Source organism: Schistocerca piceifrons, chromosome 8 (assembly GCF_021461385.2).
Source record: "Schistocerca piceifrons isolate TAMUIC-IGC-003096 chromosome 8, iqSchPice1.1, whole genome shotgun sequence".
Lineage (NCBI taxonomy): Eukaryota > Metazoa > Arthropoda > Insecta > Orthoptera > Acrididae > Schistocerca > Schistocerca piceifrons.
The window spans coordinates 37,196,770-37,211,503 of record NC_060145.1 but is presented as its reverse complement, the minus strand read 5'-3'; the positions used below and the strand labels follow the sequence as shown (position 1 = coordinate 37,211,503).

The following is a 14,734-nucleotide window of genomic DNA, read 5'->3' as shown; positions in this document are numbered from 1 at the left end:
GAAGACCACAACAACAACAACATGTAAGTCAACCTGTTCCCGGAACTCCCAGTGGACTGTACGACATCCTTAGTTTTATGCTTTTCATTTGTAAATACTAAATTGTTATAATAAGCAGCGACGGGAGAATTAAGCAAAGTTTTCGGTTCCTATGTGACCTCCAATGTTTTAAATAATTCCTTTCAGGCACTGTATTGCACTATGTATAGAAAACAAGGTAAACGTGAAATTAATAAAGCTGTCAAATTAATACCGAGAAGCTAACTTAGGCAACACATACATTCTTTCTCGACACCCAAATAATTGTTCAAAAGTCAAAAAACCGTCTTTAGTTTGTATACAATCTCTGAAGTCTCGTACGTAACAATTACAGTCACGTACTTTCTGTGAAATAAACTAAAGAAATGGCCATTAAAAGCAAGTTTTCAAATCATTTCGGAACAGTAATAGATAAGCAACCAACAGAGCATAAATCGTAGGTATTACCGTAGTAATGTACAATATAACGGAATCACTGGTAAATTAAGTTGCAGCTGTTTTGTGGTACAATGTAAGCAACAGTAATTGACAAGAGCGTCTAGGATACAAAGGTAAAATTTTACGAAGTAATAATCCCCTCGTACCACAACAAACACAAATGAATCACGAACTTCGAATGTAAACAAAGACTACAACTGTCTGGAATGAAAATTTCAGGAAGAGGGATTGGAATCAGTCAGAGATCAAACACAGAACAACAGTAAGAGACGAAAACTTCATCCAAGGCTATAATGTAGGAATTAAAAAAAAAAAAAAAAAAAAAAAAAAAAAAGAGCATGGATATGTAAATCGAGCATAGCATGTCAAGAGATTGGGAGATGATAGTAAAATTAAACAAGTAATTAATTGTATAGTAGTAGGAGAAGGAGATTTAGCTCAGCCGAGAAACAGATGGCTTCAAAGAAATGGAAGTTAATTACAAAAGAGTTATTTTGGTCTGTACAAATTTGAACTTTTTTACAGTTTTCTCACAGCTGCTGTAATTGCTCTACACTTTGTTCTCGTTGAGTTTCCGCTGTGTTACCTTCCTCTAGACTTCCACGTTGAGGATTTATTTCTTTTTGTGCTGCCCAGACTCCGGCGCTGGCTGCGAGGGCCATTATACGCACATGAAAGAAACGCTTCCACAACTTGTAGTAGTGACGAAAGAAGGTAAACCACATCGTGGTGACGACACGTCCCTCCCCCCTCCGCCTGCCATAGGTCGCCTCTGGGACGACAAATCAGCACTCCGAGGCCATTACCAGAGACCGAATGAGCATAAAAGCGCGGACGCCTCCAGAGAAAGACGCACACGGTAACCCACCGGACTCCAGAGAACACGTCACCGTCCCACATCCTCAGCAAGACATGACGAATGCCGTAAGTATACTCAAGCTTTGCACTACTATCCCTCAGCTGAGGGAAACCCTCCCGTTTTGTCAGCACAGTCCTTCACTAAAAACGAAATACAAACACTTCACTGTTTCGAATATTCTAACGTCAGCTCTCATGTTATCGGGCTCTTTATATCTCAATAAACACCACAATTGTGATCATAATGCTCTTACCGTTTTCTAGTTTGGACACACAATCCCTTTTGTGCTCCTCTTACATCTACTTGTATGCTTCACTCTAGAAACAGTGGGCTATAGCTAACCCATTTCTCCACGAAACGTTTTCTCCTAACAGTGCCGTCCGGCGCCGAATGCATGAGAGCTTCTTTGAAGTTTGGTAAATATGACAGAATTCCTAGCAGAAGAAGCTGTTAGGACAGGTACTTAGTCTCGTTTGGATGACTCGTTAAGACACTTGACTGTGGAAGCCTAGATTCTGGGTTCGACTTCCGGCCCAACATATTCAATCACTTTCTAGTCTACCATATACTTTTTCAAAGTTTTTTTAACAGTGAATAATCTAAAAAAAGTCTCAAAGTAACGCCTTATGAATTTTGTTTGATGTTGAAATAACTTATGCGAAAGCAGACGGATAATGTCATCGACAACCACCGATAATTCGATATGAGCACACCTTGCCATCTTCAACGGAAAACTACAGTAGATGAGCACTTCGGTTCTCAGAGAAACTCCATAAAACAAGACACATAGACACACACACATGCGTACACACAAACCCACGCTCTCGCGCGCTCTTTAAACACTAGCCCCATCATAAGCCAAAGATGACCGAAATCAGAAGTTATTAATAATGACATTAATAATGAACGGGTGGTGTGTCATAAACTCTGTTTCACTGTTTTTGACAAGTGAGAGAGCAGGACACCATACAGAATTTAAACAAAATTAACCACCTCTATTTATAACGTTACTTGCTAATTTCATTTCAACAGCTTCCTTAGGAACACTATGCCAATTTTTTTTACAGTTGTCACCACCTATAACCCACACTGGCTCAGATTCGGATTCATTTCTTTTACGATGATTTCTAATCCTGAGAACCAAGGGCATCGACGACAGGTGACACGACCTACCCATATCTCTATTGTAGACCTCTGCGATTTGAAACGTCCGATAAGCCACGGGTGTTAAAATTTTCTGAGCCTGCAACTTCATCGACTCCCGGTCCACGTACTGGAGCAACGGTGATCCAACTATTAACATGCTGCGTGGTATCGTTGTTGCTAAGGGTAAAGTTAAGAAAACCACAGAATACTGACGGACCAAAAAATTCGAAAGTAAAATTCTATGTACCGACTTGACAGAAAATCCTCGGAAGTTCTGGTCTTACGTTAAATCAGTAAGTGGCTCGAAACAGCATATCCAGACACTCCGGGATGATGATGGCATTGAAACAGAGGATGACACGCGTAAAGCTGAAATACTAAACAACTTTTTCCAAAGCTGTTTCACAGAGGAAGACCGCACTGCAGTTCCTTCTCTAAATCCTCGCACAAACGAAAAAAATGGCTGACATCGAAATAAGTGTCCAAGGAATAGTAAAGCAACTGGAATCACTCAACAGAGGAAAGTCCACTGGACCTGACGGGATACCAATTCGATTCTACACAGAGAACGCGAAAGAACTTGCTCCCCTTGTAACAGCCGTGTACCGCAAATCTCTAGAGTAACGGAAGGTTCCAAGTGATTGGAAAAGAGCACAGGTAGTCCGAGTCTTCAAGAAGGGTCGTCGAGCAGATGCGCAAAACTATAGACCTATATCTCTGACGTCGATCTGTTGTAGAATTTTAGAACATGTTTTTTGCTCGAGTATCATGTCGTTTTTGGAAACCCAGAATCTACTAAGTAGGAATCAACATGGATTCCGGAAACAGCGATCGTGTGAGACCCAACTCGCTTTATTTGTTCATGAGACCCAGAAAATATTAGATACAGGCTCCCAGGTAGATGCTATTTTTCTTGACATCCGGAAGGCGTTCGATACAGTTCCGCACTGTCGCCTGATAAACAAAGTAAGAGCCTACAGAATATCAGACCAGCTGTGTTGCTGGATTGAAGAGTTTTTAGCAAACAGAACACAGCATGTTGTTATCAATGGAGAGACGTCTACAGACGTTAAAGTAACCTCTGGCGTACCACAGGGGAGTGTTATGGACCATTGCTTTTCACAATATACATAAGGGGTAAAGCAGGAGTAGGTTTAATAATGAATAGCAAAATAGGTATGCGGGTAAGCTACTACAAACAGCATACTGAACGCATTATTGTGGCCAAGTTAGATACGAAGCCCACACCTACTACAGTAGTACAAGTTTATATGCCAACTAGCTCTGCAGATGACGAAGAAATTGAAGAAATGTATGATGAAATAAAAGAAATTATTCAGATAGTGAAGGGAGACGAAAATTTAATAGTCATGGGTGACTGGAATTCGAGTGTAGGAAAGGAGAGAGAAGGAAACGTAGAAGGTGAATATTGATTTGGGGCTAAGAAATGAAAGAGGAAGCCGCCTGGTAGAATTTTGCACAGAGCACAACATAATCATAGCTAATATTTGGTTTAAGAATCATGAAAGAAGGTTGTATACATGGAAGAACCCTGGAGATACTAAAAGGTATCAGATAGATTATATAATGGTAAGACAGAGATTTAGGAACCAGGTTTTAAATTGTAAGACATTTGCAGGGGCAGATGTGGACTCTGACCACAATCTATTGGTTATGACCTGTAGATTAAAACTGAAGAAACTGCAAAAAGGTGGGAATTTAAGGAGATGGGACCTGGATAAACTGAAAGAACCAGAGATTGTACAGAGTTTCAGGGAGAGCATAAGGGAACAATTGACAGGAATGGGGCAAAGAAATACAGTAGAAGAAGAATGGGTAGCTTTGAGGGATGAAGTAGTGAAGGCAGCAGAGGATCAAGTAGGTAAAAAGACGAGGGCTAGTGGAAATCCTTGGGTAACAGAAGAAATATTGAATTTAATTGATGAAAGGAGAATATATAAAAATGCAGTAAACGTAGCAGGCAAAAAGGAATACAAACATCTCAAGAATGAGATCGACAGGAAGCGCAAAATGGCTAAGCTGGGATGGCTAGAGGACAAATGTAAGGATGTAGAGGCTTATCTCACTAGGGGTAAGATAGATACTGCTTACAGGAAAATTAAAGAGACCTTTGGAGATAAGAGAACGACTTGTATGAATAGCAAGAGCTCAGATGGAAGCCCAGTTCTAAGCAAAGAAGGGAAAGCAGGAAGGTGGAAGGATTATATAGAGGGTCTATACAAGGGCGATGTACTTGAGGACAATATTATGGAAATGGAAGAAGACGTAGGTGACGATGAAATGGGAGATACGATACTGCGTGAAGAGTTTGACAGAGCACTGAAAGACCTGAGTCGAAACAAGTTCAATTGGAACTTCTGACGGCCCTGGGAGAGCCAGTCCTGACAAAACTCTACCATCTGGTGAGCAAGATGTATGAAACAGGCGAAATACCCTCAGACTTCAAGAAGAATATAATAATTCCAATCCCAAAGAAAGCAGGTGTTGACAGATGTGAAAATTACCGAACTATCAGTTTAATAAGTCACAGCTGCAGAATACTAACACGTATTCTTTACAGTCGAATGGAAAAACTAGTAGAAGCCAACCTCGGGGAAGATCAGTTTGGATTCTGTAGAAACACTGGAACACGTGAGGCAATACTGACCTTACGACTTATCTTAGAAGAAAGATTAAGGAAAGGCAAACCTACGTTTCTAGCATTTGTAGACTTAGAGAAAGCTTTTGACAATGTTGACTGGAATACTCTCTTTCAAATTCTAAAGGTGGCAGGGGTAAAATACAGGGAGCGAAAGGCTATTTACAATTTGTACAGAAACCAGATGGCAGTTATAAGAGTCGAGGGACATGAAAGGGAAGCAGTGGTTGGGAAGGGAGTAAGACAGGTTTGTAGCCTCTCCCCGATGTTGTTCATTCTGTATATTGAGCAAGCAGTAAAGGAAACAAAAGAAAAATTTGGAGTAGGTATTAAAATCCATGGAGAAGAAATAAAAACTTTGATGTTCGCCGATGACATTGTAATTCTGTCAGAGACAGCAAAGGACTTGGAAGAGCAGTTGAACGGAATGGACAGTGTCTTGAAAGGAGGATATAAGATGAACATCAACAAAAGCAAAACGAGGATAATGCAATGTAGTCGAATTAAGTTGGGTGATGCTGAGGGAATTAGATTAGGAAATGAGACACTTAAGGTAGTAAAGGAGTTTTGCTATTTGGGGAGCAAAATAACTGATGATGGTCGAAGTAGAGAGGATATAAAATGTAGACTTGCTATGGCAAGGAAAGCGTTTCTGAAGAAGAGAAATTTGTTAACATCGAGTATAGATTTTAGTGTCAGGAAGTCGTTTCTGAAAGTATTTGTATGGAGTGTAGCGATGTATGGAAGTGAAACATGGACGATAAATAGTTTGGACAAGAAGAGAATAGAAGCTTTCGAAATGTGGTGCTACAAAAGAATGCTAAAGATTAGATGGGTAGATCACGTAACTAATGAGGAAGTATTGAATAGGATTGGGGAGAAGTTTGTGGCACAACTTGACCAGAAGAAGTGATCGGTTGGTAGGAGACGTTCTGAGGCATCAAGGGATCACCAATTTCGTATTGGAGGGCAGCGTGGAGGGTAAAAATCGTAGAGGGAGACCAAGAGGTGAATATACTAAGCAGATTCAGAAGGATGTATGTTGCAGTAGGTACTGGGAGATTAAGAAGCTTGCATAGGATAGAGTAGCATGGAGAGCTGCATCAAAGCAGTCTCAGGACTGAAGACCACAACAACAACAACAACATAAATGGTTTAGTAGATAGTGACGGAAGTGCCATGCGGCTTTTCGCGGATGATGCTGTAGTATACAGAGAAGTTGCAGTATTAGAAAATTGTAGCGAAATGCAGGAAGATCTGCAGTGGATAGGCGCTTGGTGCAGGGAGTGGCAACTGACCCTTAACATAGACATGTAATGTATTGCGAATACATAGAAAGAAGGATCCTTTATTGTATGATTATATGATAGCGGAACAAACACTGGTAGCAGTTAGTTCTGTAAAATATCTGGGAGTATGCGTGCGGAACGATTTGAAGTGTAATGGTCATACAAAATTAATTGTTGGTACGGCGGGTACCAGGTTGAGATTCATTGGGAGAGTCCTTAGAAAATGTAGCCCATCAAAAAAGGAGGTGGCCTACAAAACACTCGTTCTACCTATACTTGAGTACTGCTCATCAGTGTGGGATCCGTACCAGATCGGTTTGACGGAGGAGATAGAGAAGATCCAAAGAAGAGCGGCAGGTTTCGTCACAGGGTTATTTGGTAACCGTGATAGCGTTACGGAGATGTTTAACAAACTCAAGTGGCAGACTCTGCAAGAGATGCGCTCTGCATCGCGGTGTAGATTGCTCGCCAGGTTTCGAGAGGGTGCGTTTCTGGATGAGGTATCGAATATATTGCTTCCCCCTACTTATACCTCCAGAGGAGATCACGAATGTAAAATTAGAGAGATTAGAGCGCGCACGGAGGCTTTCAGACAGTCGTTCATCCCGCGAACCATACGCGACTGGAACAGGAAAGGGAGGTAATGGTAGTGGCACGTAAAGTGCCCTCCGCCACACACCGTTGGGTGGCTTGCGGGGTATAAATGTAGATGTAGATGTAGATGTAGATGTAGGCCATGCAGGATGACTTGAACACCTACGTGATTCTCAGTATTGGTAGAAATATTGTCCATTGCTTTATAGACTGTAAGGCGAGTATGCCTTCTCCTCCTATACTGTCGAGGCATCTTCTGTGTGAGTGGTCCAGTGCTGTTGCTCAGTATATTGCATCAGCCACATGGGATACACTCAGCGATTACGCAACCGCTTACCTACCTCTGTTTACAAACAAACCAACGGGTACGCATGCTGTTAGAAAGACTACAGCACGCGTACGGGATAACACGCAGAGACAGGACTAGGAAAATATCTGATCGCTGGCGTCGGCCGAGAACCTGTAGATGTACATCGAGAACCGGGGGCTCAAGGATGCAACAGTTTTAACTACACTCCTGGAAATTGAAATAAGAACACCGTGAATTCATTGTCCCAGGAAGGGGAAACTTTACTGACACATTCCTGGGGTCAGATACATCACATGATCAAACTGACAGAACCACAGGCACATAGACACAGGCAACAGAGCATGCACAATGTCGGCACTAGTACAGTGTATATCCACCTTTCGCAGCAATGCAGGCTGCTATTCTCCCATGGAGACGATCGTAGAGATGCTGGATATAGTCCTGTGGAACGGCTTGCCATGCCATTTCCACCTGGCGCCTCAGTTGGACCAGCGTTCGTGCTGGACGTGCAGACCGCGTGAGACGACGCTTCATCCAGTCCCAAACATGCTCAATGGCGGACAGATCCGGAGATCTTGCTGGCCAGGGTAGTTGACTTACACCTTCTAGAGCACGTTGGGTGGCACGGGATACATGCGGACGTGCATTGACCTGTTGGAACAGCAAGTTCCCTTGCCGGTCTAGGAATGGTAGAACGATGGGTTCGATGACGGTTTGGATGTACCGTGCACTATTCAGTGTCCCCTCGACGATCACCAGTGGTGTACAGCCAGTGTAGGAGATCGCTCCTCACACCATGATGCATCGGACCGAGCGAGGTGGCGCAGTGGTTAGCACACTGGACTCGCATTCGGGAGGACGACGGTTCAATCCCGTCTCCGGCCATCCTGATTTAGGTTTTCCGTGATTTCCCTAAATCGTTTCAGGCGAATGCCGAGATGGTTCCTTTGAAAGGGCACGGCCGATTTCCTTCCCAATCCTTCCCTAACCCGAGCTTGCGCTCCGTCTCTAATGACCTCGTTGTCGACGGGACGTTAAACACTAACCACCACCCCCACACACCATGATGCCGGGAGTTGGCCCTGTGTGCCTCGGTCGTATGCAGTCCTGACTGTGGCGCTCACCTGCACGGCGCCAAACACGCATACGACCATGATTGGCACCAAGGCAGAAGCGACTCTCATCGCTGAAGACGACACGTCTCCATTCGTCCCTCCATTCACGCCTGTCGCGACGCCACTGGAGGCGGGCTGCACGATGTTGGGGCGTGAGCGGAAAACGGCCTAACGGTGTGCGGGACCGTAGCCCAGCTTCATGGAGACGGTTGCGAATGGTCCTCGCCGATACCCCAGGAGCAACAGTGTCCCTAATTTGCTGGGAAGTGGCGGTGCGGTCCGGTCCCAGGTCGACGGGCACGTGCACCTTCCGCCGACCACTGGCGACAACATCGATGTACTGTGGAGACCTCACGCCCCACGTGTTGAGCAATTCGGCGGTACGTCCACCCGGCCTCCCGCATGCCCACTATACGCCCTCGCTCAAAGTCCGTCAACTGCACATACGGTTCACGTCCACGCTGTCGCGGCATGCTACCAGTGTTAAAGACTGCGATGGAGCTCCGTATGCCACGGCAAACTGGCTGACACTGACGGCGGCGGTGCACAAATGCTGCGCAGCTAGCGCCATTCGACGGCCAATACCGCGGTTCCTGGTGTGTCCGCTGTGCCGTGCGTGTGATCATTGCTTGTACAGCCCTCTCGCAGTGTCTGGAGCAAGTATGGTGGGTCTGACACACCGGTGTCAATGTGTTCTTTTTTCTATTTCCAGGAGTGTATTTAAGTAATAATTCTGTTGAGAATACGTCAGTCTTCGTGCAGCCGCTCTAGCTACGGCACTGAACCGCTCACACAGAAGATGCCACGATACTAAAGGAGGAGAAGGCGTAATCGTCTTACAGTCTATAAGGCAATAGAAAATATTTCTATCAATACTGAGAATCATGTAGATGCACAAGTCGTCCTGCATGGTCCGTCAGTGTTCTGTGGTGGAGTTCGTAACTCTACCCTTAGCAACAACGATACCATGACACGAACTCCGTGTCGTTACATTCCATAGAATAACCGATGCCAAGACAATCTTCTGCAAAGCCGGATTTGTTCGGCTGTTGTAAACGTGAGTGCCGTTTATGCTCAGTACGCCCGTCCTCTACAGCCTTGATAGTCTGACCAATACATGACATGCCACAACTGCACGGAGGACGGTAGACTCCCGCCTTACGCAAATAGATATCATCCTTTACGGAACCTAAAATGACACTGACCTTAGTTGGTGATTGAAACACACACTTCACGACATATTTTCGCAAAATACGACCAATCCTGTTCGAAATGCTCCCTGCGTAAAGCAGAAAGCCGTAGATTTTGTTGCCACCTAGGTGTTATCATCACTCACCCGGTACCTAGTAGGTAGATAGCAGCGACGAACGTCTAACCTTTCACTATAACCATTCCCACGAAAGGTGACTTTGGGATGGGCTAACTCAGCGGACAACGTCTCAGGGACCAAATTGACATGGGCCATGTGAACCAGGGTATAAGGTACTCTTGATGTTGAGCCGGATGTTGACGACTATCAACCTGCAGATACAAGTCAGTGTGAGCAGACTCCCTAAAAGCGGTACGTCCCAACGTACCTTTCACCTTCCTCCTGACCACCACATCCACCTCCATCGTGAAACGGATATTTGGATGGATTGAATTCAGGTGTTCTAAAAAGTCGTCCACATACTCACCGCAACGAGAGCAAACAGCAAAAGTATCGTCCACATATGTGAAAAAATTTCGCCCATTACAAAGCCACCGACTTGAATGCACGTTCCTCGAAATCTTCCGTAAACATATTGGTAATAACACGTGACAACAGGCTTCCCACCGCAATTCTATCCCTCTGCTCGTAGCGCTGGTCGTTGGATAAAAAGTAAGTGGAAGTCAACACATGTGGAAATAGGTTCGTTAATTTAGCACCACCCCTAAACAGAATCAACGGTAACAAATCAGACATAGGAATACGAGTGAATAGAAAGATCACATCAATACTGATTAGAATATCACATTCATACACAGGCATTCCCTCTAATCGACACAAGAAATCTGCCGAGTTTTTAATATGGTGCTCATACCGGCCTACTATAAGGCTCAAAACAGCAGCAATGTGTCTTGCTACACGATATGGGGGACCACCAGTGTTACACACAAACATTAGAAGAGAACTCCTGACGTCCATCGTCTTTGGTGTTTACGGTGTATGTATGTGTATGTTACCATTACGGGGTTTATCTGAAAACCGAGGTTTTAAATTCTCTTGCACAGCGATTACTTCCTGCAGTTTTGCCTTGGAAGTGGCAGGGTGTGCTCCTATCAAAATATTGGCGGTTGCCGACGACGTCACCTCTCCGCATTCTCGAAAGTTATGTGAACATTGTATCCGGCAGGAGAAACTAAGGGCTCACATTATTTGATGTGTTTGTATCTGTATATCTTTTCGCCGGCAAGTAAATGTCGACGTTTCTAAACGCCTGGATGAAGCTTCTCCTGTTGTTACACTTTTCAGCAGTTTAATTTACAAACTGTATCAAGAACATTAGTTATGAAATTTTCTCCTGTCATTAATATACAGGGTGATTCAAAAAGAATACCACAACTTTAAAAACGTGTATTTAATGAAAGGAACATAGTATAACCTTCTGTTATACATCATTACAAAGAGTATTTAAAAAGGTTTTTTTTTTCACTCAAAAACATGTTCAGAGATGTTCAATATGGCCCCCTCCAGACACTCGAGCAATATCAACCCGATACTCCAACTCGTTACACACTCTCTGTAGCATATCAGGCGTAACAGTTTGGATAGCTGCTGTTATTTCTCGTTTCAAATCATCAATGGTGGCTGGGAGAGGTGGCCGAAACACCATATCCTTAACATACCCCCTTAAGAAAAAATCGCAGGGGGTAAGACCAGGGCTTCTTGGAGGCCAGTGATGAAGTGCTCTGTCACGGGCTGCCTGGCGGCCGATCCATCGCCTCGGGTAGTTGACGTTCAGGTAGTTACGGACAGATAAGTGCCAATGTGGTGGCGCTCCATCCTCTCTGCTAGCTCTGCGAGTCGATTTTCCTCGGCTGCGAACAAATGCTTGTTGGATGCGTGCTACATTTTCGTCACTCGTTCTCGGCCGTCCAGAACTTTTCCCTTTGCACAAACACCCATTCTCTGTAAACTGTTTATACCAACGTTTAATACACCACCTATCAGGAGGTTTAACACCATACTTCGTTCGAAATGAACGCTGAACAACTGTCGTCGATTCACTTCTGCCGTACTCAATAACACAAAAAGCTTTTTGTTCAGCGGTCGCCATCTTAGCATCAACTGACGCTGACGCCTAGTCAACAGCGCCTCAAGCGAACAAATGTACAACTAAATGAAACTTTATAGCTCCCGTAATTCGCCGACAGATAGTGCTTAGCTCTGCCTTTTGTCGTTGCAGAGTTTTAAATTCCTAAAGTTGTGGTATTCTTTTTGAATCACCCTGTACTTTATCACCGCTAATTCCTTAATGCTTGTACTATACCTCTTATGTAGTTTTCTTTCGTCATTAACAAACCTTATCACATATAGTTCCTTAAGTCTGATACAATATTCTAAGTAGGCTGTTTAGGTTTTTATGTTGGTAACGTCACGTAGCGTATGAAAATCACTGGCTGTGCTGTGTGCAATCTGTGGTGTTGTTCCATTGTGTCTAACTTTTGAAGCTTTTGTCGCATTTGTTGCATTAATTGTAAAACAAATGCACTGGTGTCTGAAACATGTTCCTCAGAGCTATTCGGCAGTGCATTTGAACCGGCAATATTTTTGAACTACTTTGAATGTCTGTTAATTCATTACACGGTGGCGCTAATAAGCTGCTCTCGTCGTCACTATCATTTCTCAATTTACTTTGGAGCATAGCGTTACGTTTTTCACACGCCATAATTATCACGTATTTCACACGATAACAAGAAAAGCACAATTTGAAGAGCAAAAATAAGAAAACACATTAACATAGCACTGAAAATAGTATCTAGTTAATTGCAAGCGCAGCTGCGAAATACTTGGTGCAAATCTACATGCAAGCCATTAGTGTTTTACTGTACAACAATGAAAAACTACAACTACAAAGGAAATTCTCTCTACAATTACGCTCTAGCAATAAACAATAGCTACACTAATTACACAAAATCAGAAGATTCCAGTACGGTATCCTCTACTAAGGGTCGACATATGAAACTTCCCCTTAGAAAAATCTATGAATTACTGTGCTGATAAACCCCTTACGTTATTTGATTTTCAAACAGCTGAGCAAAACTGAACGTACTCAGACATTTCTCTCCTTACTAATTCTGATCAACACTAAACTGACACACAATAATTTTAGCGCAACGCAGTCTGACTTTCAATAATCCCTACAAATTAATGGCCGTGACTAACAATAACCTATACCTTCATGAATCACTTACCTCACAAAAATCTTCGTTACTAGAACTACTGCAATACAGCGAGTTCCAATACTGTCAGCTAAATAAAAGATTCAAACTACTGGAGGCACTAACTAATGATAGGTATAGTTAGCAAATGAAAGATTTTGATAGAGAACAAACAATATATTTACCTTAATAATGTTCAGAAGTTTTCATATGTATATATAAGTTCATGATATCCAGTATTACAAATTTAGTCTTTCTGATGGAGACACGTCCAGATAGTCCGCTCTCAAAATTCTGCCAACTCTCCCCACACATCCACCACTGTCGGCGGCTCACCTGAAACTGCGCAACGCTACGCATTGTTCACATCCAACTGCCCAACACTACAATAGCAAATATTCCAACAATGCCAACCAGCCACAGACTGCACACAGCACAGCCAGTGATTTTCATACAGAGCGCTACGTGACGTTACCAACATAAAAACCTAAACAGCCTAATTACAATATTATGAGATTTTGTATCACGGGCGGTGCCTCATACCCTCACTTTGTCCTCTCCTTGCTGGGGTAAGGTGAAGTGACGATGAGTTGACGTTCCGTCAAGTTTGAACTGACGACCATTTCACGGCAGCATTATTAGCCGTTCCTTCCAGTTCCATGGGTGGCTCGGCTTTAGCCTGTGCATGTTGCCCGCAGGTGTTCGCCGTGGTGATCCTGTCCGTGGTGGCAGCCGCCAACGCTGGCTTGTTAACGCTGCCCGGTGGCGCCATCGTCAGCCAGAGGCCCCACCAGCGCGAGAGACGTATGGACAGCGGCGTTCCTCGTACGTTCGGTGTCAGCGGAGTGAAAGTCGCCGAAAACAGCTTCAACCCCGTTGTTGTTTTAAACAGCACTGGCTTTCCCTCTGCCAAAAACCCCATCGGAACCTTCCTTCCTGCACCTTGTACTGAGCAACAAACACCCTTCTGTCAATAAACCCAGCTACACCTAATTCCTTGAAGGCTACCCTGGCGTCTACCCGTGTCCTTTCGTCCCGTCTGCAGTTGGTGTCTGTAACTACCAGTAGTTCTGAGCTCCCTTATGGTCCATCAAATGATCCGGTTTGCTACATATTTTGCAGTTACGAATCTGTAGTAATGTGTTCAGTTTCTGCGAATGAAATCTTATCTGTGCCGTTATAATAAAAGACGTTTTCTTTTAATCATCTCTCGGTTCCCAAAACCTTCATCCTTCTGTGTCAACTTATTGCTGAATCACATATTCAGATATTTAAGCGAGTGTAAATATCAACGAAACCAACATTTGCTTTGCATATCTATGTATGTGCACACTGTACACATGTGTTTGCATGAGAGAAAGAGAGAGAGGGAGCGAGAGAGAGAGATGGAGGAGGTGGGGAAGACTATGATAGAAGAAGCAGAGTTAGGTACAGTGGAAGAAAATAATGATAAACAGAGAGAAAGGGAATGAGAGAGAGGTAAGAAACAGAGGCTGCCAGTGATGTAGTGGTAGAATACGAGATAAGCAGAGGCTAGAGAATGTGAAGAAGTTGGCCATAAGCAAGTAGAACACGCTCACTGAGGGTACCGTAGAAATTAAATTATATATATAGACATTTCATCCAATACGGGAATCGAGAATTGTGACCATCTTTGCCTGTATCGACACTGATATTGCCAAGATATTGGTCCCAGGGATTACAAGATTGTCGAGAATGATTTAATTCCAGTGATGTAAATGTGACATAAGATCAGGCACGTGGCAGGCACCTTTATAATGACAGTCAGTAGTTCAGCAATCAGCACTAGACCGCCAATGTCTGTTTTACGTACAACTTGAAACACCACATACACGTGCAGTAATCACTCCTAGGCATATG

The 14,734-nt window shown here is 43.6% G+C and overlaps 1 protein-coding gene across 1 annotated transcript; it reads left to right on the top strand.

The window, feature by feature from the left end:
* Window positions 1–1,293: 1,293 nt before the first annotated feature.
* On the top strand, window positions 1,294–14,056 carry LOC124711553. The gene is made up of 2 exons (XM_047241689.1): window positions 1,294–1,401; window positions 13,552–14,056. Exons 1-2 carry the CDS (start codon window positions 1,294–1,296, stop codon window positions 13,828–13,830), a joined length of 387 nt encoding a protein of 128 aa, XP_047097645.1. The 3' UTR covers window positions 13,831–14,056.
* Window positions 14,057–14,734: the final 678 nt, after the last annotated feature.

Excerpts from the sequence above, each read along its gene's own strand:
- LOC124711553 (XM_047241689.1), top strand. The coding sequence starts at position 1,294 with ATGAGCATAAAAGCGCGGACGCCTCCAGAGAAAGACGCACACGGTAAC. Across the intron at positions 1,402-13,551 it reads AGCAAGACATGACGAATGCC|GTGTTCGCCGTGGTGATCCT; the intron begins GTAAGTATACTC and ends TGTTGCCCGCAG.